The 21,381-nt window shown below is 45.3% G+C and overlaps 2 protein-coding genes and 5 long non-coding RNA genes across 8 annotated transcripts; 4 read left to right on the top strand and 3 right to left on the bottom strand.

Moving 5' to 3' along the window:
- Positions 1-925: 925 nt before the first annotated feature.
- Positions 926-3,148, top strand: LOC143320007 (uncharacterized). 2 transcript variants are annotated; one of them, XM_076729362.1, is made up of 9 exons: positions 926-1,067; positions 1,158-1,193; positions 1,285-1,332; positions 1,435-1,683; positions 1,800-1,856; positions 1,935-2,057; positions 2,611-2,640; positions 2,744-2,827; positions 2,931-3,148. In XM_076729362.1, exons 1-9 carry the CDS (start codon positions 1,008-1,010, stop codon positions 2,964-2,966), a joined length of 723 nt encoding a protein of 240 aa, XP_076585477.1. In that variant the 5' UTR covers positions 926-1,007; the 3' UTR covers positions 2,967-3,148. The 2 variants fall into 2 exon arrangements, with proteins under 2 accessions (XP_076585477.1, XP_076585476.1); XM_076729361.1 differs by having other exon boundaries at positions 2,608-2,640.
- Positions 3,149-3,181: 33 nt separating this feature from the next.
- LOC143320003 (uncharacterized) lies at positions 3,182-6,226 on the bottom strand. The gene is made up of 17 exons (XM_076729353.1): positions 6,203-6,226; positions 6,076-6,099; positions 5,929-5,967; positions 5,822-5,854; positions 5,717-5,746; positions 5,511-5,546; positions 5,369-5,404; positions 5,071-5,175; positions 4,590-4,610; positions 4,479-4,499; positions 4,369-4,395; positions 4,222-4,245; positions 4,109-4,138; positions 3,842-3,883; positions 3,700-3,735; positions 3,389-3,450; positions 3,182-3,285 (listed from the first exon to the last, which is right to left on the bottom strand). The coding sequence occupies exons 7-16, from the start codon at positions 5,375-5,377 to the stop codon at positions 3,421-3,423; spliced, it is 345 nt and encodes a 114-aa protein (XP_076585468.1). The 5' UTR covers positions 5,378-5,404; positions 5,511-5,546; positions 5,717-5,746; positions 5,822-5,854; positions 5,929-5,967; positions 6,076-6,099; positions 6,203-6,226; the 3' UTR covers positions 3,182-3,285; positions 3,389-3,420.
- Positions 6,227-6,320: 94 nt separating this feature from the next.
- Positions 6,321-8,093, bottom strand: LOC143318973 (uncharacterized). Its single transcript, XR_013077051.1, has 6 exons — positions 8,066-8,093; positions 7,913-8,023; positions 7,735-7,782; positions 7,198-7,272; positions 6,437-6,454; positions 6,321-6,341 (listed from the first exon to the last, which is right to left on the bottom strand). It is a non-coding gene; the product is annotated as an uncharacterized LOC143318973 (long non-coding RNA).
- Positions 8,094-9,592: 1,499 nt separating this feature from the next.
- LOC143318892 (uncharacterized) lies at positions 9,593-10,489 on the top strand. Its single transcript, XR_013077044.1, has 4 exons — positions 9,593-9,667; positions 9,786-9,859; positions 9,982-10,038; positions 10,168-10,489. It is a non-coding gene; the product is annotated as an uncharacterized LOC143318892 (long non-coding RNA).
- A 2,963-nt stretch (positions 10,490-13,452) lies between these two features.
- LOC143320186 (uncharacterized) lies at positions 13,453-14,364 on the top strand. The gene is made up of 4 exons (XR_013077129.1): positions 13,453-13,527; positions 13,646-13,719; positions 13,842-13,898; positions 14,028-14,364. It is a non-coding gene; the product is annotated as an uncharacterized LOC143320186 (long non-coding RNA).
- A 2,242-nt stretch (positions 14,365-16,606) lies between these two features.
- On the bottom strand, positions 16,607-17,519 carry LOC143320155 (uncharacterized). Its single transcript, XR_013077123.1, has 4 exons — positions 17,445-17,519; positions 17,253-17,326; positions 17,074-17,130; positions 16,607-16,945 (listed from the first exon to the last, which is right to left on the bottom strand). It is a non-coding gene; the product is annotated as an uncharacterized LOC143320155 (long non-coding RNA).
- A 2,233-nt stretch (positions 17,520-19,752) lies between these two features.
- On the top strand, positions 19,753-20,622 carry LOC143320163 (uncharacterized). Its single transcript, XR_013077125.1, has 4 exons — positions 19,753-19,817; positions 19,936-20,009; positions 20,132-20,203; positions 20,333-20,622. It is a non-coding gene; the product is annotated as an uncharacterized LOC143320163 (long non-coding RNA).
- The last annotated feature ends 759 nt before the right edge of the window (positions 20,623-21,381 follow it).

Below are 21,381 nucleotides of genomic sequence, written 5' to 3'. Positions count from 1 at the left end.
TTGTTCGGTCATTTTCCTGAAGCATCGACTGTGAAAGTCGAAGCAGCCTGAAGAAGTCTGTCTGTGACCCGCTCGTGTCCACCGCCTTCAGGACACTAAATCTGCCCGACGTGAGATCCACGCCTCCCATCCGTCAGCTGGTTTCTGGTTCTGCTCATCGCTCACTGGACTCTCCAACAGGTTTCATTCTGCTGACGTGCTCTCAGTATTCTCATTCTCTCATCGCCCTGCTGATGCAGACGAGTCTAGAGGACAGTGTGTCCGTCTGGTCTCGTTGTTTGTGTCTCTTCTTAGTGCCTGACAGCCTTTGTTGTTGTTTTCATGTTAACTTTTATGTTCATTTATTTAGATTCCTCTGCGATCGTAGTGATGCTCGTACTTCATTTGTCGATTTGTCTCTAAAAGAAAAGCTTTAAATTGAAATACTGAAAAAAAAAAAGATGGCACCATGAGTGACAACAGGATGAACAACCAGTGACAGACGTCTGATGATAAGCTCCGAGCTCCTGCCAAAAGTCCTGTCGTCTTAACATCTTGATCACCCCTGAAGCACCTCAACACACACAAACTTCACCTAAAGCTGACGGACGGCGTGCTTCATGTCACAGGCCCTCAAACTCAAAGTCACTGAGTTGTGGGCTGCAGTGGATGAAGAGCTGACCTGTAGCGAACGCTCACACGCCTTAAGCTCAGATTCAGAGAGTGTTACGACTCCGGCGCATCATGTCATGGTGTTTAGAGACATGACTTGCACCTAATGACACACTGAGCTGCTGCGTGCTGTAAGTGTCTGAGTCTGATGAGAAACGTCTGTCACGCTGACCACACATTGTCTGGAGGGTTTGCCAGTGGACCGGACTCACATGGACAGGATTTATAAGGGATGTGGAGCAGCTGAGGAGGCAGACGGAGAGCAGAGCCGGAGAAAAACCCGACTTCAACGCTCGTTCTATTACTCCGCTCGAGGTGAACCGTGTGGGAGGATTTCAGAGAGCTTGTCGGACATCATGAAGCTCCACTCTGCCCTTCTGTTGGTCTGTCTCTTCAGGACGAGCTCTGCTCTTCCGGTACGTTAAAGCCTTTCTGAGAAGGTAAATATTTGTCCTTTATTTTAAAATGTCAGAGATAAGGTGTTTTTTTTCATGCTTGTTCTGCAGGTGCAGATCGGAATTCTTGCGAGCAACAGCAACGAGGTAAACAGTGAGCGTTTGTTTCCGTAAAGTCAAAGTCTGCTGTCGTTAAGAATGATGTCACCAAACTGAATCAACCCTTCGGTGTGCTCAGGTCCTCCGGCTGAACGGACTGACTCTGGCAGCTCTCGGACAAGCGCAGGTACTGAAGGTCATCGGCGCTGACGTTACGAGCGTTTCTCTGTCAGATTCAAAGAGCTGAAGGAAACAGCCTGTCACCTGACGCGCATCCTCTCCCCTCCAGGCCTCTTCCTTACTGCCCCAGTATGTGCTGCAGCAGCAGCAGCCTGAGGTGCTGCTCACTCCGCAGGTGGTGAACCTGAACCCTCAGATGGCCGGCCCCTTCGGTCCCCAGGGGCCCCAGCTGTTCCTGCCCGCCCAGGGCAACCAGCTCACGCCTCTGCTCGTCCCCAACGGACAGCAAGATCAGCTCGGGCCTCCGCAGGACCCCAATGCTCCGAATGTGCCCCAGCAGGCCCAAAACCCGGTTCAGGTACAGCAGAGCAGCGTGGAGACACAGAGACGGTGTTTGTGCTGTGATCAGCTGTGAGGCTCCTCACAGTCACATGAATATGAATCAAATGAATAACTGTTTTCAATGTGCTTCAGATGTTTCCACACTTCCAGTATGGGTCTTACGGATTCCCTCAGTTTCCCAGACAGCAGGTATGAAGTGGAACACGCTGACCTGTGGGCGAACCTGAGCGCCTCTCCTCAGATCTGAACTGACTCTGTCGTCCACAGGGCTTCCCTTACTTCGTGCCCTCTTACGGCTTCCCTCAGCAGAGGAACACCGCCGCGCTGCAGCCCATCAACGGTCAGCAGACCCTGGAGAGAACCACGCAGAGACCACAGCTCCCCCTGCAGGTGAGAACGCAGGATGACACGGAGTGGAGGCCAGGTCCTGCTCTCTCTGAGCTCATTTCAGCACACCGGCTGCATATTTACTGAACAACATAAGAAAAGCGGCAACTTCCCTCTGCACTTTGAACTCAGGTTAAGTGCTGAAACACCAGACCATGACGAGACTTAATGATAATAACACAGCGCAGAGAGTGAATCATGTGCGGTGACTGTGATGCAACGCCGGGTGTCTGACCACAGAGTGTTTGTCTGGCTTAGACTGACTGCTGAGATCATGTGACCTCAGTCTGAGACATGCAGCAACAGGAAAACACCTGTGCTGCTCAGTGAGACCTCCTGCAGCTCCCAGGTTTCACTGCTCTGCGTCGTTAGCTCCTTTCAGTCATCATCTGATTGATGTGCTGTTAGTTCTGTGCAGGTGATGCTTGTTTGTTTGTGTGTTTGCTGCACATCCATCGTTTCCTGGAGGGGCTGATCCTCAGAGTTAATGAAGTCAATACTTCATATTTCATTCTTTTGAAGTATAATTTCCCTGCATGTCCATCCCTTTCAGCAGGCTTCCCAGCCGAAGGTGCAAACAGAGAAAGTGAGTAAAGGCATCAGCTCTTCATTTTTCCAGTTTCACCATTAAAACCATGGAAACCAGTTAATCCTAACGGCTGTGTTCTCGTTTGGTTCTGTCCAATCAGATGTGGCCGGCGGGGACACACAGAGAGTCCACCACAGTTCCTCCTGATCCTCGCGGTGACACGTCGGGCCCGGGGGTCGATGAGGTACGAACACATCCAATAACACTCGGCCATCAAAGCCTCCTGCGACACGTCACCGTCTAACTGAGCACGATCTGAGGCTGTTTCTTTTCTCGTGTCTCTGCAGGGTCAGTCCAACTTCCCCTTCCTGTTTGAGCCTTAGACCTCACACAGACAACAAGAAGAGGACGATCAGACAAGCATCAGTGTCTCTGTGTTTGGCCAAACGTCCTCCAGTGTGTGACTCTTCTCAATGCAACTCATTTGTACTCGATTCTTTATACATTACACTGAAACGCTCGTTTCAGGACTCTGCTCCTCGCTTTCATAACGTGTCCAATAAAAACTTCGCCAAAGTCATTTGTTTGAGAGTTTTATTGTGATATGCAGAAGAGAAGCTTGTACAGGAAAATGGATGAATGAAATGGGCGATTTCTCAGAAGAATTGAAGGTTATGGATGCAGCTCGTAGGTGCCGGTGTCCTGAAGAAAGTGTGAGATTAAAAAAAAGACTGTTAGCAGCAGTCAGCAAACTGATGATCAGGAAATTGAACTTGATTAGTGTCACTTTATTAAAACCGCTCGCCTTTTGTAGCCGTCCGTCATCGTCCTCGATTGTTATCCAGAAAAAAGCCCACCGAATGAGCGCTTGAACAGAAGAAAGGTGTTCAAATTAACTGCCAAGACCAATCTGAAGTCACAGAAATGTCAGTAAATGTGCTAAAAATGACTTTTTATTATTAGGCTGATTTTGAATAATATGCATAATATCACAGTCAGGTCAATGGTACGTCTATGACTGACACTTTCACTGGTGATTCGACAGCTGCACATGAAGAGAAGCAAGAGTTTCACATTCTAATGAGAGAAATGTGGTGCAGCATGCTCTGCACTTACACGTTCAGTGGTCCCATACTCAACAGAGACTTTGTTCTGCACGTGGAAAAAGACAGATTAGGATTATTATTGAGGACAGACAGCATGAAAAGTGCAGCAGACACAGACGTTGTGTTCGTCATGTGGAGAGCGAGGAGATTACCGGCTGAGCGGAGCTGTAGATGAGCTTCACGTAGTCCCGAGGCTGAAAATGAGGAAGACAAAAGTCACAATCAGCTCTGAAAAATGAAATCAAAGCTCAAAGCAGGCAGAAACCCAATCTGTGAAGCAGAAAATGAAGCTGTGTCTTTAAACGTTGGGTTGAAATGAAGGTTTGTCACCTTATTGTCCAGAAGGTGAAAAACAAGCGAAGGTCAAACTCGCTGTCATTCTGTGACAGTTACTACGAAGAGTGAAATGACTTTCATACCATGTGATGACGCCGCTGTCCTTGACTTTGCTGTGGACAGATTGTCAGTCATCAGTGTAATTCTTGAACTGTGATGAAACTCTTTATCTCACGCTGGTTCTTCGGTCACTTACCCTCAACAGAAACACGTTGTCCTTCTGAAGGAGTTTCACGCCGAAGGTCAGTGGAGTCACAACATTTCACACGATCAGTCAGTGACAACATGAAGTGAATATTTGATCAATAAGGTTTAAATGCAGTGATGAATTCATGTGGTTTACCTCCTTCAGGGCCACGGCACTGGTGTTCTGTGGATGACATCACAACGACTGAGTGAAGCCGCAGCTCTGTCGTATCAGACACGCACATCACATTTTATTCATCATCTTACCTGAAACGCCATGTTGTCGATCTGAAAATATTAACAAACACAAGAAAATGAGAGTTTTGCCAGCTGTTAAACGTGTATTGACATCACACAGAGAGACGACGGTCGGCTTACCTTGAAAATCTCAGAATACCGCTGAAAGGAGAAAGAAGTGATTGGACATCAGATTTCATCTCGGTGCACAAAACACCAGTGCAGCTGCCACGTTTAAGGCAGTGAGGCATGTGCTCAAAGCATCGTTTGTCCAAAAGCAGCAGACAAAGAAAAAGTGAAAAATAAGATGAAAATGAAAGAAATAAAAGTGAATGAAAGCGCAGAGCGACTTCATGAGGTGAGGATTTGTTCGGGGCAGAAGCTTCGAGTCAGCCAGCGTTTCTGTTCACGTGACACTGAGAACGACTTTCTGTCAAACGAGGATCAACGTGTTTAAAGAGAAAGACGCAGCACTGCGCCGCCATCTTTGGCCATTTTCAGGAAGTCCTTATTTTAACTTAAAGCAGGACGCTGTCCGATCACCTCCCACGTCCCTGAGTGTGAACTACAGAGCTTCATAAAACGTCCATGTCAGCACAGCTGGAGCGTCACTGGAGCTTACCTCGGCGCTCACGCTGGGAAACAAACTGATTGCTGAAGTCGGCTGAGGTTTCCAGTAATACCCTCTGGCCCCGAGAGCGCGGGCCCTCCTCGTGCCAGCGGATTGCTGTGTGAAGGCCAGATGAAGCGTCGTGTTCAGTGAGTCAGTCACAAGATGATTTACCTCGAACATAATTTCACATTTTGTTCAGAATTTTACAAAGTCAGTCATTTTTTTCCTGAAGGCCTCTGAAGGTTAGCACGACTTTTCAGTAGGCTACAAAGATGGTGCCATACGCTCACAAATGGTCTGTACTTACATATCTCATGAGCCCATACTCAACAGAGACTTTGTTCTGCAGGTGGAAGAAGACAGATTAGGATGATTATTGAGGACAGACAACATGAGAAGTACAGCAGACACAGGCGGCGTCTTCGTCGTGTGGACGGCGAGGAGATTACCGGCTGAGCGGGGTTGTAGAAGAGCTTCACGTATTGCTGAAATCGAGACGAAGAAAAACAAAAATGTCACTGCTGTTCTCTTAAGAATGAAGTCAAAGCTGAAACCAGGCAGAAATCTAATCTGTGAACCAGATGATGGAGTAAAAAACGAAGCCGCGTCGTTAAATATGTGGTGGAAATGAAGGTTTGTCACACAGCCAGCGTACCTTATCCTCCTTAGACTCAAATCTTCCTCCCTGCAAAACAAGTGAAGGTCAAACTCGCTGTCTTTCTGTAATAACTGCTAAAAAATAAAAGAAGACTCTTCATACCAAGTGACGACGATGACGCTCTCTTCCACGGAACTGTGGGTCGATTGACCGTCGTTAGTTTTGATCAATAATGAAAATATTAAATGATGTTAAATGATTGTTTTTACCACATGAATCGGAAATTGATGAAGATGATATTTTTCCTCCTGTGGATAGATTATCACTCATTAATATTCATTGATCTTTGAGTTTTTCTTCTCATTCTTTGACTGTGATGAAACTCTTCATCTCACACTGGTTCTTCAGTCACTTACCCTCAACAGAAACAGGTTCGACCCCTGAAAGAGTTTCACGCCGAAGGTCAGTGGAGTCACAACATTTCACAGGACGAGTCACTGACAACATGAAGTGAATATTTGATCAATAAGAATCTGTTTTTACCGGGATCAGGTTCACAGGCCTGGAGCACTGTGGATGGAAGAAACACGCTTGCTTGAAATGTAACACTGAGTGCAGCCGCGTCATGTTAACATACAGCAAACACACAACGTCTTCTTACCTGAAATATCACATTTTCAACCTGAAAATACACAAAAAAACACATGAAAGTTAGAGTTTCTGTTGTTGCTGTTAAAAATGTAGTGATATCAAATAGAGAGATGACAGCAGGCTTACCTTGAAAACAGGGTACGCCTAAAACGAGAAAGAAATGACTGGATATGATATTTCATCATAATGCAGAAGAAATCTTTGATGTTTATGTCAATAATTCACATCTAAAGCACCTCTTGAAAGAAAGGCATCAAATTCAGACATAAAATCACATAAATACTGCACATATACAGAATACACATGAGAATGACAACACATATAAAAGAAGAGCGCAAATTAAGGAATTATAAATACTAAAAATTAGCATTTTGCTATATCTGGTACATATCTGACACGTGTACTGGAGACTAACTTTGTTAAATAAATGAAATGAAATCAGAAAGTTTTCGGACAAACAGGACAACAACATGAAAGATGACAAAATAAAAAACAGTAAAAAGAAAAAGAAATCACACCCGACGTTCACACTTATTGAGTACAACAAACAGACTTCAGCTCGCCAGCGCTGATAAAGTTCTTCTGAACAGGTGGACGCAGCTAGCTTAAAGCATGGGTCGCTAAGCTAACACGTATCATCTGTGTATCGTCACATCATCTTCATTATGAAGCAAATGAGCATGAAAGCAAATTTTACTGATTTAGAAGCTTTTTCTGAACAGAGATCAGCCTGAGCGGGCAAACAGGAAGCCTGCGAGCGCTCTCCACAGCTAAAAACACACCTCTGACTCTGTGGCGTGTAAAGCACCCAGTGAGTGAAAGTGTTTCCTCACATGTTCAATGATTCTGTAATGAGAATGACACTGACATCTGGTGGCGGTAGATACCTGTCTGCAGCCACGCTCGGGTTTCGATGACTGTCCGTGTCCCGACCATCCACTGGGCCAGAGCCCGAAGAATCTCTGCGCCACAGAGGAGAAGAGATTCACTGATCACCTGTAACGACCGAGTCATCGCAGCGAAACACACAGTCTGCAACCTCTGCTGCAGGTGGTCCTCCATAAAAACAGTGAAAACAAGACATGCAGTTTGATGAAGATGATGTGAAGAGGCATGGGATCAGGAGAAGTGTCGTCTTCACTGTCAAACAGCCTCAGACAGACATCATGTTCACGGACGAGGAACTGGATTAAATTCAGTTCAGTTCACGTTCGGTCGGCTTCGCTCTCTGAAATATGACTTGATGTTTCCTGACAGGCGACCAGATGAAATGAAACCACAGATTTCTCTGAACATTGTTGGAAACATTTGGGATAATGTAAGTGCACAACTCAACAAAATACACACTGTAACATAGGTGCAGTCCTTTTTAGACATTTTGATGCAGTAACATTACACATTGCACATGTAACTGGTGAACATACCTTTCCCATGTTTCCGCCTTGTGTCACAGCCTGCTCGTTGTCGCCACGCTAAAGATGGTAACAATTAATAGAGGGAGAACAGCAAAATTAGAAACGAACGGTTCAAAGAAGAAGAGTTTTCTGATGTAATTTAAGATCACCCGAAGAACATAATCTCGTCATCCAAAGTAACGCTTACCTGAGCAGCAACTGCTGACAGAAGTAAAGCTACAACACACAAGAGCTGCATCGTTTCTCAAGAACCTGCGAGAAAACGTTGTAAATGTTAGACTGAACTCTGAAAACGAACCTCAGCGAGACGTCTGAGCAGGTCACCGACTGTCAGACTCACCTGTGCTGTGCAAGTGTGCCCGGCCCATCGCACATCGATGCTTTTATAAGATGTGGAACATTGAGACACACCACGCATTTCTCAAAACGACATATCTTAATCACACTTAATTATATGCAAAACAGCAATTACTTCACATATTGTTTAGTTATGTCTTGACTTTGATCCCCGTTCTTAACAAATGTACACGATGGCAACACTGACGATCAGTAGCAACGATTAGCAATCAATAAAAACTGGAAATAGAAAACCTCTTCACACCATTTCGGATGGGTGTGCTGTACATACTCTCTGGGTAGTAGCCTACAGGTAATGGCAGAGAGTAATTTCCTAAAACAAGAGGATCCATAAAGACATGCACACTTCCCTGGGTGTTGGCCTGGACCACTAAGTCACTGTTTGTAATCATTAAACCAGGTATTCCCACGTGTGGCATCTGTTTTCTGATTTACCAATGCAGATGGGTGGAGAATAAAGAGTCTGGACCTCCACAACATAACGTGTTCTGACTATCCTCAAACTGATATTTAGACTTGAATTTTACACAAATCCAATGGACCATAGCACGTTACCTCTGACATGAGATAATCGATGGATGCTACGTATCACACGGCCCGGCGTGGTCTCTGATGATGAGGTCCACCTTGAAATGGGGAAATGGAAGGAAGATTTGCTAATGACTGCAATTTGTCGACTATGCTGACATGAAAGATCGAGCCGTTAACGTAGCAAACAACCGTAACGTCAACGTTCAGCACCGCGGCGCTGAACGTTTGCTGCTCGTTAATCCACAGGACGATCAAAACTATGAACCTTCAAAAACCAAACCACAGTCATCTGGAGCACTTTGGTACCGAGGTCGTGGATCAACCGCTAATAGAAAGTCGTTTGCCTCCAAACTTTACTTTTCTCGAGCAGAACGACGTCTGAATGAGCAGATAGTTGTTTTATCTGCTGACTCAACAGCAGCAAAACCTTCAGCTCAGCTAAAAAATGGCTCCTCTTCATGACGTAAGAGTCACATCCAACACATGATCTGATTTTCTGTTCGCACCTTTCTCTCATTTCATCTAAACTAGCTCAGTCAGAACTTTCCTCCATCTCTTGGTAAATGGTATTTGTACAGTGTTTTCCAGTTTGACCTTTCTGGTCCCCTCACAGCACTTTTACAGTCCGGCAGCTGAGCCGCCTGCTCGCTGCGAGCCATTCAAACACACTCACACACCAAAAGCAAAAAGACGGGCTGACCTTTAAAAGCTGCCAAACACCGAAAACTCACATTAACAGAAATGAGCAGAGGATTACCATGTGAGACAAATCTGATTGACTGAAACACATTGCTTGTGGTAGGAATTGTTAAATAAATTATACCTGTTCTACAATACTCCCCAGGTGTGTCTGATAATTACCTGGCCTACCTGTTTCCTCACCTCAAACTGTGGGGGAGGAAGAGGATTTCCCAACGACTGAAATTTGCCAACGATGCCGTACGCTGATGAAACGACCTCTAACTGTATATAAGAAAAGCTCAACGTTCAGAGCGACACTACAACAAGCTCCTCCACCAGAGAGACAGTCTGCTGAAGCTCTGAACACCTGAAGGTAATGACATGGATCTTCTGTCTCTGTGTCTCAGTGTGAGGGTGGTGGATGCTGCTTTTACTGATGTTCTGGAGGAGCTGTCGGTGTGAGCGAGTCTTCATCGTGTTCTCTTCCTCAGGTGCGATCACTGGAACCATGCTGAAGGTAGCGTTTGTGCTTGGATGCCTCCTGAGCCTCACTCTGGCTCAACCTGTGAGTGTCACATTCTCAAACCCAGCATCAGCACCAGTGTTCTCATATGTTGGTACCATCACTATTATTCTGACAGTGTGACGTAGTCAGGATCAAACATGTGACTTGTGGATCTTCTGCAGATGGAGCACCAACGATTTGCTCGATCTGACTCCAACTCTAACTCAGACTCCAACGAGGTGAGTGCGTTCTTCATCCTCTAGAACTGAACATTTAACACACCTGGATGTCAGTTCCTGTGAAATTCCTCATGAAGAGGAACTTTTCTGCTTTATATGTGACGATGAATGTTTCTCATTGTATTGAAGCAAACGACAGCACAGCTTCAGAATCTTCTCAGACAGCTACTGGCTGCTATTGCAGCAGCTGCAACAACTACTACAACTACAGCTCCTACCACCACTACCGCAGCTACTACAACTACAGCTGCTACGACCACTACCACAGTCGTCACGACCCCTGCCGCAGCTACTACTACTACAAAATAAAATGAGACCTTTGACCAGGGCCAGCAGGTGAATTAAAAACAGTATTCAATGACATGAATTAAGTTTTGTTACGTTTGCTTTCCTGTCAGTTTGAGAAGTCTCTCCTTCTTTCCACCAATAGAAACAGTGTTTTTCCTGCTCATCATTCCAGTTCAATGAAACATGTGAATCAAAAGCAGTGTGTTCTCTATGAAAATAAATGGAAAGCTTGGACCAAACCTGTTTGTTCTTCTTAAAATCCACATGTTTGAGAGTCACTAATGAGGCTGGGTAGAAATGTGTGGATCACAGAAATGGTTGCACAGACAGAGAGGGAGACAGAGGTGGAACATGTCAACAGAGGAGACACAAACCATGACAGTTTCACTGAGGTTTATGCTGTTTCTGTCCAGTTTGGATGAAATGTTTCACTTTGAGTCACAAAAGCTCATCTGAACTCAGTAAAAGAGAGAAACTTGAATTAACACATTTGCATTGTTTTCTTTTGTTTGACCCTCAGGCCCTCCTTTAATAAGGTGTAAGAATGTGTCCCTGCTTGACATTTTGTGAGTTTATTTAGTTCATTTGTTGGAAAAGCAAAGACAGCATGTGAAACGTTGAATTTCAGTGATGACTGACACAAACCTGCTGGAATACAACAATGACGTTGTGCAAGTGGTGACTCCAAATGATGGATTAAACCCAAATGACTCAAAGCACAGCAGATCTCTGCGTCTTTGGATGTCAGGGGAGTCAGCCAGGGCTCCAGACGGGGCCCTGGCCCTAAGCAGGACCTGATACCCTTCAGAGGTGAAGCAACACGTGTTCGGTACTGTATGATTCATAAGCATGAACTGAAATATAAACCGAAACAGAAATGGCAGCAATGGAAATAAAAGCCATTGGAAGGTCATTCCTCACTACGAGCCTGCGATAATGCTGAAATGTCAATGCACAAACAACAACGTTAATGACCAAGCTGTACCACTCAGTGATAATGTCTCATGACAGCCAATGTCAAACCAACCACACATAACAGCTTAGGACAGACTCCGTCCATCTGTGTACTCAAGGACAACATTCAACTTTTCAAGAAAGATTGCCATGATTTCACTGATTCAAACCATTTCAAGATGCAATCACATAAGCCGGCGGATCCAGACCAACGACAAACTGCTCCGACCCAAACGACAGAGAGACTCAGGTGCAAGGATCACGCAAAATTCCACATCTAGAAGGTCAAACGTGATCAACTTGAGGTCGAGCAGAGCAAGAGCAGGAGCCAAAGACCGAGAACACAAGGTAGACTGAAAAATGCCAACAAGCAGCAACACGACAATGTAGACTGGCACTGTGGTCTGCTGAAAGACAGGAAGTCATAGACAGAAATGCATAAAGAGGCGACTACAAAGTAAAACAGGAAATGCAGTTAACAAGAGTTCACGCGCAACGTTACACAAACTGAAAAAGGATTACAAACTGAGGCAGCTCGCTGACGAAGCCTCATCGTGATCCACCGCTCGATAACGCTGATGACATGGTCTCGCTACACCAGCAAAGGTCCAAACGATCCCGTCCAGGAGAACGAAGGAGTCCATTTCAAAAGAGACCAAAAAGAAAAACCACGCATGTTGCCCACATGGTTGAAGAACAGCTTTCCGTTCACTTTGGGTCTGCCTCGGATCAGCGCTCAGGATTGGTGAGGCCAACGTGCCGTTAAGACACAAAGCTGGACGGTTTCCTCGAGTGTCAGAATAGGACCTGCTCCGGCATGTTGGTGACTGATATTAGCTGTCCTGCTCAGTGTCAAGCTGTCATAACGAAGACACCTCGAGCAGTATATTTAATGTGGATTCAATATGACAGCAGTCATAAACGTTCACGAAGGTGTCGTCTCGTTGCTCTGATGGTTTCATCATCTCGGTTTCCACACCTCAGCAGTGTCCTTTTTGCGGTTAGCAGGACATGGCTTGTACTGCACAACAGAGGAGTCAGTTCGACAGAATGCACATGAGCGTACGATTACCACACTCAGCCGTCCGCCAGCCGGCTCACAGCGTCTAGACGTGTTTACCATTTCAAATGTATGACGGATGTGGCCGCGACCTCAGACAGAAACCACATTAACACAATGTCATGACAGCTTTTCTATCAACATCTTCAACACTAACAGGGGTTTAACTCGCTGGAGGACAATATGAAAACATCTCACACATGTTTGAATGACAGCTGTCCCACACCTGCTGGAAAGCAACAGTAACTCCTCACAGGTGGTGAGAACTGAGCCGATCCCGAGTGTCCCAGTCCCCAAATGATGGAGCAAAACCCCAATCTGACCCAAACACAGCAAACCTCAGTTTCTTTGGATGTCAGGGGAGCCTGCAGGCTGGGGCCGGGGCCCGAAGCAGGAGCTGCTCTACTCAGCCTGGTAAACAGTACTCGTATGGTGAACAAACAGCGTAAAGCTGCATGAATCACTCCTGAGAGCGTCACCTCAGTGTTTCTGAACATCTGTCAGATTCGCTGGAAGGTGGACAACATGTTTTTAGATTTACCCCTCAAAACATCTCTCATCTGTGTCTGAACATCACATTTTTAAGAGAAACGTTTAAACCCTTAACATTTTCAGTGATTGATTGACAGTGTTATCCAGACACTTTGAATGAAGGCGGCACAAACACGAGTGAGGATCCAGTCACACTCAGTTATTGTGTCATTCTGGACATTATTCTGCTGTATTTGCATGTAAAAATGGTGAAACAATGTTTTTACAGTCTTAAACTGAATGACTGCACTACAGTAATATTCTTTTATTCTTTCTTTATTATTTGTAAAGTTTTAAAAGCACCTGTATTGTTTTCCTTCTTCATTTTGGGTTCAGGCAACTTCATGCTGAAAATTATAAACCAGAATTTGGAACTGCAGATGATTAGAATTTGAGGCAAATCCAATTAACTGTAATGTATATATTGCACTTATCACAGCGTCCAGGTGTGTCTGATAATTACCTGGCCTACCTGTTTCCTCACCTCAAACTGTGGGGGAGGAAGAGGATTTCCCAACGACTGAAATTTGCCAACGATGCCGTACGCTGATGAAACGACCTCTAACTGTATATAAGAAAAGCTCAACGTTCAGAGCGACACTACAACAAGCTCCTCCACCAGAGAGACAGTCTGCTGAAGCTCTGAACACCTGAAGGTAATGACATGGATCTTCTGTCTTTGTGTCTCAGTGTGAGGGTGGTGGATGCTGCTTTTACTGATGTTCTGGAGGAGCTGTCTGTGTGAGCGAGTCTTCATCGTGTTCTCTTCCTCAGGTGCGATCACTGGAACCATGCTGAAGGTAGCGTTTGTGCTTGGATGCCTCCTGAGCCTCACTCTGGCTCAACCTGTGAGTGTCACATTCTCAAACCCAGCATCAGCACCAGTGTTCTCATATGTTGGTACCATCACTATTATTCTGACAGTGTGATGTAGTCAGGATCAAACATGTGACTTGTGGATCTTCTGCAGATGGAGCACCAACGATTTGCTCGATCTGACTCCAACTCTAACTCAGACTCCAACGAGGTGAGTGCGTTCTTCATCCTCTAGAACTGAACATTTAACACACCTGGATGTCAATTCCTGTGAAATTCCTCATGAAGAGGAACTTTTCTGCTTTACATGTGACGATGAATGTTTCTCATTGTATTGAAGGCTACCACCACCACCACCGCCGCTACAACTACAGTAGCAGGTGCTACAACTACAGCAGCACTGTCTACACAACAACTACTACAGCTGTTGCAGCTCCTTGTTGGTCTCCAAGGGTGAAAACAAACTTCCACTGCAGCGGCTGCTTCAACTCCTCCTGCAGCTACAACTACTGCCAAATCAATTCTGCAGTGTGACCAGAGTGAATGACAGCCTCCATCCAATGACATCGACTTTTAACATCGGCTCTGTTTTGTGTCCGTTTGTCTCTTTGCAAACTTCAGTGATGTCTTACTGTCAAACCCTCTGTATTCTCTGCTAAATAAACCTCAGCAATGCAAAACATGGAGCAAATATGTTGTTTTTTATTAAAACTCCATATTCATGAGTTCAGGAAACGGGGAGGGAAACACTGACAAACGCAGAGCTTGGATGTAACACTGATTCCTCGACGGCACAGTCAACCATCTGGCCCACACTGGAGTGCAGAACCAGGATCAATAGCTGTGTCCCAATTCAGGGGCTGCATCCTTCGGAGGATGGATTTGAAGGCCGATTACGTCATAACGCTGCGCGAAGGCTGTCCCAATTCGTCCGAATTCGAAGGATCCTCCAAATGCAGCCGACAAATGCGTCCTCCTTTTCCCTGTATTTGGAGGATGCGTCGCTACTATCCTTCACGGCCTCCCATATCCCAAGATGCTTTGCGCACCGATTGTTTTTTTTTAATAATGGCGACCTGTTGATATGAGGAGCTCAGTTAACAGTTAGCCTTATTAAAACTCTTCACTTACAAATGTTACAAGCTCGCATGTCAACTAATATCTTATTTTGGGTGAATACTCGATTGTGATTGGCTGCAGGTCTCCGTTAAAAAGTGTTGTAGCACAACTATAAAAAAGTTCCGGTCAAATAGCCTGATTGTTCTAAATTTTTGCGCTGGCTCAAACGCTAGTTGGTAACCGTGGCAACAGAAACTCAGAACATGCATTATTTCACAGTTTATTTATGACAACGGCAAGACAGTAGAAAACATGAGTGACTTTATAGTTTCCTTTAACCACATTTAATGATCAGAGTGAATGGTGGATAATATTTCTTGCAATAAAAATGATTTAGGAAACTATCTGTGGACTTTGAGTCTTTGAAACAAAATCTGGCATCATCCTCTGGACACACACGAGCGGTAAGAGGTGCACTTGCCCTCTGAAACGATACTTTGTATCACGTAACATAACGTTAAGCAATCATGTCACTTCCCTCCACTGATTAGGTCTAATATAACAGTTGAGCCGACCGAGCTGCAGGTTCTGTGGCCAGAGCCGGTTACCTTGGCAACGCGTCACAACGAGCGATATTAAATAGTCCACTCAGTCGATTTTAACGGTAAAAAAAAAAAAACAACATTAACGTATTAATAATTGACTTAATATTATTTCTTTTGTAAGTGACCATGGTAAACGCGGGATAACGCCCTTCGAGGTGTCCATTTTCAGAAATGAATGGACGACGCGGAGGCGTGAACCGTCCGACGCGAAGCTGTGAAGATATTCACATCAGGTGAATTTGTAAGTTGTATAATAGGCTACATTTCGCGCCTCTTACAAGCGATGGGAGCTGTACGGGCGCATCTCTGCACCCCGTACGTGTGTTTTTCCCGGGTTAGGAGGGAAGAAGTTATGACGTCGTGACGCAATCACGAAATGCTCCGAAGGCTAGACCGTCCCATTTCACGATAGTTGATGCGGCCGACGGAGGGTCCTCCGAAGGACCCAGCCTCCGGAGACCGCGTAGGCTGGGTCCTCCGAAGGATGCAGCCCCTGAATTGGGACACACCTAATATCTACTGCAGGAGCTTGATGAGTGGGCGGGTCACAGGTGTGCAGGTGGATTGACAGGAGGAAACAGGTGACTGACAGCAGGAGGGAACAGAGAGTACAGAGCGGATTTTTACCAAACCTGCTCTGTGCTGCTACTGTCGCAGCCAATAGAACTCTGATTAAACCTGTCAGACAATTGATTAGTTATTAGTATTTATCACAGGTAACATTCAATCAATAAAATTCATTTCTCTTTGTTTTGGCCAAAAACTAAAGTGATTTCCATGGTTTGATGCATTTGGTGGTGTTTTCTGTGTTTTCTGTAGTTTTTTCGTGGTAGTCTTACCGGTTAGGACGTGGTCATGAACTGTTTTTTATGGCTCCTGATGCTGCGTCCACTGATGGTTCTGTCAAAGTGAGGCCAAAGAGAAGTTCTAGTGTTTAAATGAACATAAACTTTTTTCGCTCATTATCTCAATTTGAGACGCGCTGTTTGGTGTTACCAACCATGGAAGCTCCACGTCTGTCAGGAGACAGGCCAATCATGTGGAGTCGATGGGTTAGCATTTCCCCTTTATCAAGCCTCTGGTGGCGCCGCACACGCCTTCTTCTCTGCAGAGATACGAACTCCTCAGCTGTCCTGACGTCTGAGTCTCAGAGGTGTTGAACTGATCCATCCACGATCCACACCTTTCTATACAGCTTCATTAATGTTCTCATGAATATGGAGTTTTAATAAAAAACAACACATTTGCTCCATGTTTTGCATTGCTGAGGTTTATTTAGCAGAGAATACAGAGGGTTTGACAGTAAGACATCACTGAAGTTTGCAAAGAGACAAACGGACACAAAACAGAGCCGATGTTAAAAGTCGATGTCATTGGATGGAGGCTGTCATTCACTCTGGTCACACTGCAGAATTGATTTGGCAGTAGTTGTAGCTGCAGGAGGAGTTGAAGCAGCCGCTGCAGTGGAGGTTTGTTTTCACCCTTGGAGACCAACAAGGAGCTGCAACAGCTGTAGTAGTTGTTGTGTAGACAGTGCTGCTGTAGTTGTAGCACCTGCTACTGTAGTTGTAGCGGCGGTGGTGGTGGTGGTAGCCTTCAATACAATGAGAAACATTCATCGTCACATGTAAAGCAGAAAAGTTCCTTTCATGAGGAATTTCACAGGAACTGACATCCAGGTGTGTTAAATGTTCAGTTCTAGAGGATGAAGAACGCACTCACCTCGTTGGAGTCTGAGTTAGAGTTGGAGTCAGATCGAGCAAATCGTTGGTGCTCCATCTGCAGAAGATCCACAAGTCACATGTTTGATCCTGACTACGTCACACTGTCAGAATAATAGTGATGGTACCAACATATGAGAACACTGGTGCTGATGCTGGGTTTGAGAATGTGACACTCACAGGTTGAGCCAGAGTGAGGCTCAGGAGGCATCCAAGCACAAACGCTACCTTCAGCATGGTTCCAGTGATCGCACCTGAGGAAGAGAACACGATGAAGACTCGCTCACACAGACAGCTCCTCCAGAACATCAGTAAAAGCAGCATCCACCACCCTCACACTGAGACACAGAGACAGAAGATCCATGTCATTACCTTCAGGTGTTCAGAGCTTCAGCAGACTGTCTCTCTGGTGGAGGAGCTTGTTGTAGTGTCGCTCTGAACGTTGAGCTTTTCTTATATACAGTTAGAGGAGCGGAGGTCGTTTCATCAGCGTACGGCATCGTTGGCAAATTTCAGTCGTTGGGAAATCCTCTTCCTCCCCCACAGTTTGAGGTGAGGAAACAGGTAGGCCAGGTAATTATCAGACACACCTGGACGCTGTGATAGTGCAATATATTTAATAATTGATTTTAGATATAGTGCATTGCGGTCGATTGGATTTGTCTCCAATTCTAATCATCTGGAGTCTGACTTGTTTTTTCATCTTAACAGAGCATAAAGCTGCAGGAAGCCCCCAAATTATATGGGCGCTTATAGAAACTGACAAATAATTAGTGATAATCACTCCAAATATTGCCATTGTGCAGAAATCCACCTACTTCATTGAAAGTGTCCATAATCCAGTTTGAAAAATGTCCTTAAATCCTTATTTGGTGCTTTTGCTTTGTCTGTCAGCTGTTCACTGGATCTTACGTCCATGTTTCATTGTCAGATGTGCTCAGATACATGCTGCTGATTTACAGTTTGACTTTGAAACCTCACAGAAAATGATCCACCCATCTTCTTTTTGCTTTCGCATTGTGAGAGTTTTTATGATTAACATTCCTGTCAGTGTTAAAATGCTGAGCAGTGAATGAAGCTGCGCTGAATCCGCTGTGTTCCACCTCGTCACCGTGTGGACGACCAGCTCGTCAGCTGACCTGTGACTCATCTCTGTAACATTCAGCTCTGAAGTAACAGCGACGTGTTGTTTTTCTTCCAGCTCACCGTCTCACATTTTGGGATTTATTGGCGCAACGTATGACAAATTTTGGGATTAAGGAAGTGTATCAGGGAGGGAGCACATCCTAATACTTTAATTTCTCATTTCCCATTTGTCAATGTCACCGCCATGCCTGGTTGAATGTATGTCCGTTTACATTTGTGAAACAGTCTGAACCAATCCAGCGCAGGTTTACATCATCTTATAATATAATGCACAATGAGACAGCAGGTCAAAAAGAATCCTTCTGCTGAGTTCATGTAGCCACAGTCCAACGATTTTGACCAGGGGTGTCCAAAAAGGAGAAAATACGTAGAGCTTGGCTGTAACACTGATTCCTCGACGGCACAGTCAACCATCTGGCCCACACTGGAGTGTAGAACCAGGATCTGTATCTACTGCAGGAGCTTGATGAGTGGGCGGGTTACAGGTGTGCAGGTGGATTGGCAGGAGGAAACAGGTGACTGACAGCAGGAGGGAGCAGAGAAGTAATTCCTGGTCTGGTTTCTGGTATCTGTGGTACCTGTTTCCCTGCGGCTTTCTTGTTTTGGGATTTTTGAACGTAGTTGGATTTTGTTTGCCTTTTGTAAAGTCTGCGTCTTTGGGTTCACTCCTTGTTTTTTGCTCGGCCACAAACCGTAACACTGATACACTTCCTTAATCCCAAAATTTGTCATACGTTGCGCCAATAAATCCCAAAATGTGAGACGGTGAGCTGGAAGAAAAACAACACGTCGCTGTTACTTCAGAGCTGAATGTTACAGAGATGAGTCACAGGTCAGCTGACGAGCTGGTCGTCCACACGGTGACGAGGTGGAACACAGCGGATTCAGCGCAGCTTCATTCACTGCTCAGCATTTTAACACTGACAGGAATGTTAATCATAAAAACTCTCACAATGCGAAAGCAAAAAGAAGATGGGTGGATCATTTTCTGTGAGGTTTCAAAGTCAAACTGTAAATCAGCAGCATGTATCTGAGCACATCTGACAATGAAACATGGACGTAAGATCCAGTGAACAGCTGACAGACAAAGCAAAAGCACCAAATAAGGATTTAAGGACATTTTTCAAACTGGATTATGGACACTTTCAATGAAGTAGGTGGATTTCTGCACAATGGCAATATTTGGAGTGATTATCACTAATTATTTGTCAGTTTCTATAAGCGCCCATATAATTTGGGGGCTTCCTGCAGCTTTATGCTCTGTTAAGATGAAAAAACAAGTCAGACTCCAGATGATTAGAATTGGAGACAAATCCAATCGACCGCAATGCACTATATCTAAAATCAATTATTAAATATATTGCACTATCACAGCGTCCAGGTGTGTCTGATAATTACCTGGCCTACCTGTTTCCTCACCTCAAACTGTGGGGGAGGAAGAGGATTTCCCAACGACTGAAATTTGCCAACGATGCCGTACGCTGATGAAACGACCTCCGCTCCTCTAACTGTATATAAGAAAAGCTCAACGTTCAGAGCGACACTACAACAAGCTCCTCCACCAGAGAGACAGTCTGCTGAAGCTCTGAACACCTGAAGGTAATGACATGGATCTTCTGTCTCTGTGTCTCAGTGTGAGGGTGGTGGATGCTGCTTTTACTGATGTTCTGGAGGAGCTGTCTGTGTGAGCGAGTCTTCATCGTGTTCTCTTCCTCAGGTGCGATCACTGGAACCATGCTGAAGGTAGCGTTTGTGCTTGGATGCCTCCTGAGCCTCACTCTGGCTCAACCTGTGAGTGTCACATTCTCAAACCCAGCATCAGCACCAGTGTTCTCATATGTTGGTACCATCACTATTATTCTGACAGTGTGACGTAGTCAGGATCAAACATGTGACTTGTGGATCTTCTGCAGGAGACGGAGACGGAGACGGAGACACAGATGGAGCACCAACGAGTTGCTCGATCTAGCTCTAACTCCAACGAGGTGAGTGCGTTCTTCATCCTCTAGAGCTGAACATTTAACACACCTGGATGTCAGTTCCTGTGAAATTCCTCATGAAGAGGAACTTTTCTGCTTTACATGTGACGATGAATGTTTCTCATTGTATTGAAGGCTACCACCACCACCACCACAGCACTGTCTACACAACAGCTGTTGCAGCTCCTTACTCGTCTCCTAGGGTGAAAACAAACCTCCACTGCAGCGGCTGCTTCAACTCCTCCTGCAGCTACAACTACTGCCAAATCAATTCTGCAGTGTGACCAGAGTGAATGACAGCCTCCATCCAATGACATCGACTTTTAACATCGGCTCTGTTTTGTGTCCGTTTGTGTCTTTGGAAACTTCAGTGATGTCTTACTGTCAAACCCTCTGTATTCTCTGCTAAATAAACCTCAGCAATGCAAAACATGGAGCAAATGTGTTGTTTTTTATTAAAACTCCATATTCATGAGAACATTATGAAGCTGTATAGAAAGGTGTGGATCGTGGATGGATCAGTTCAACACGTCTGAGTCTGTCTGTCTGACTGTGGTCAAGGTGAGCCACCACAAACATGGTTTCATTACATTTTTCACCTGGAAAGACTTTTGGTTACCTCGGCTTTCGGAGTATGTCACTATGGGAGGCGCCCTCTGGCTCAACCAATCATCTGGAGCTGCTCACCCTTTATGGACGCCCCTGGTGCCCTGCATGACATTCTCAAGTGCATTTCTTCCACATAGCAGCGCAGAGGGCAGTGACTGAAAAGCAGGCAGCTCCAGCTCAGCGTGGGGCAGCAGGGTTAGGGTGCGACTTCACCCTCTCACAATAAGACTGGTGCACAGAGCGCATTTCATTCATTACTCTGCTGGCTGATGTCCTTGCCTTGTTTTGAGTCAGCACACTTCAAGGTCCCTGCAGGCAATCCGCAGAGTTCCTCCCCTGCAGCTCGTTGAAAAGGTCGTCTCCAGCAGCGGCGGTCTCACCATAATGTTCCCCCTCGCTCACTGACCACTGCTGAACGAGAGAATCAGCTGTTTCCACCTCAGCTGTACTACCTTTACTGTGTAAATTCACTCATCTGAGAGAGCAATGTCCAATTTCTACATGTGCCTCTTATTATTTGATACAGATATTTCACATTCTGATTTATTATGTTCATTTTCACAGAACCACTGAGT

The sequence above is a fragment of the Chaetodon auriga genome, chromosome 4 (assembly GCF_051107435.1).
Source record: "Chaetodon auriga isolate fChaAug3 chromosome 4, fChaAug3.hap1, whole genome shotgun sequence".
NCBI lineage: Eukaryota > Metazoa > Chordata > Actinopteri > Chaetodontiformes > Chaetodontidae > Chaetodon > Chaetodon auriga.
This window is presented reverse-complemented; position numbering and strand designations above follow the sequence as displayed.

Excerpts from the sequence above, each read along its gene's own strand:
- LOC143320007 (XM_076729361.1), top strand. The coding sequence starts at position 1,008 with ATGAAGCTCCACTCTGCCCTTCTGTTGGTCTGTCTCTTCAGGACGAGC. Across the intron at positions 1,684-1,799 it reads AGGCCCAAAACCCGGTTCAG|ATGTTTCCACACTTCCAGTA; the intron begins GTACAGCAGAGC and ends AATGTGCTTCAG. Across the intron at positions 2,058-2,607 it reads GACCACAGCTCCCCCTGCAG|CAGGCTTCCCAGCCGAAGGT; the intron begins GTGAGAACGCAG and ends CATCCCTTTCAG.
- LOC143320003 (XM_076729353.1), bottom strand. Across the intron at positions 4,396-4,478 it reads TCGACAACATGGCGTTTCAG|AACACCAGTGCCGTGGCCCT; the intron begins GTAAGATGATGA and ends TGTCATCCACAG. Across the intron at positions 4,139-4,221 it reads ACAACGTGTTTCTGTTGAGG|CAAAGTCAAGGACAGCGGCG; the intron begins GTAAGTGACCGA and ends ATCTGTCCACAG.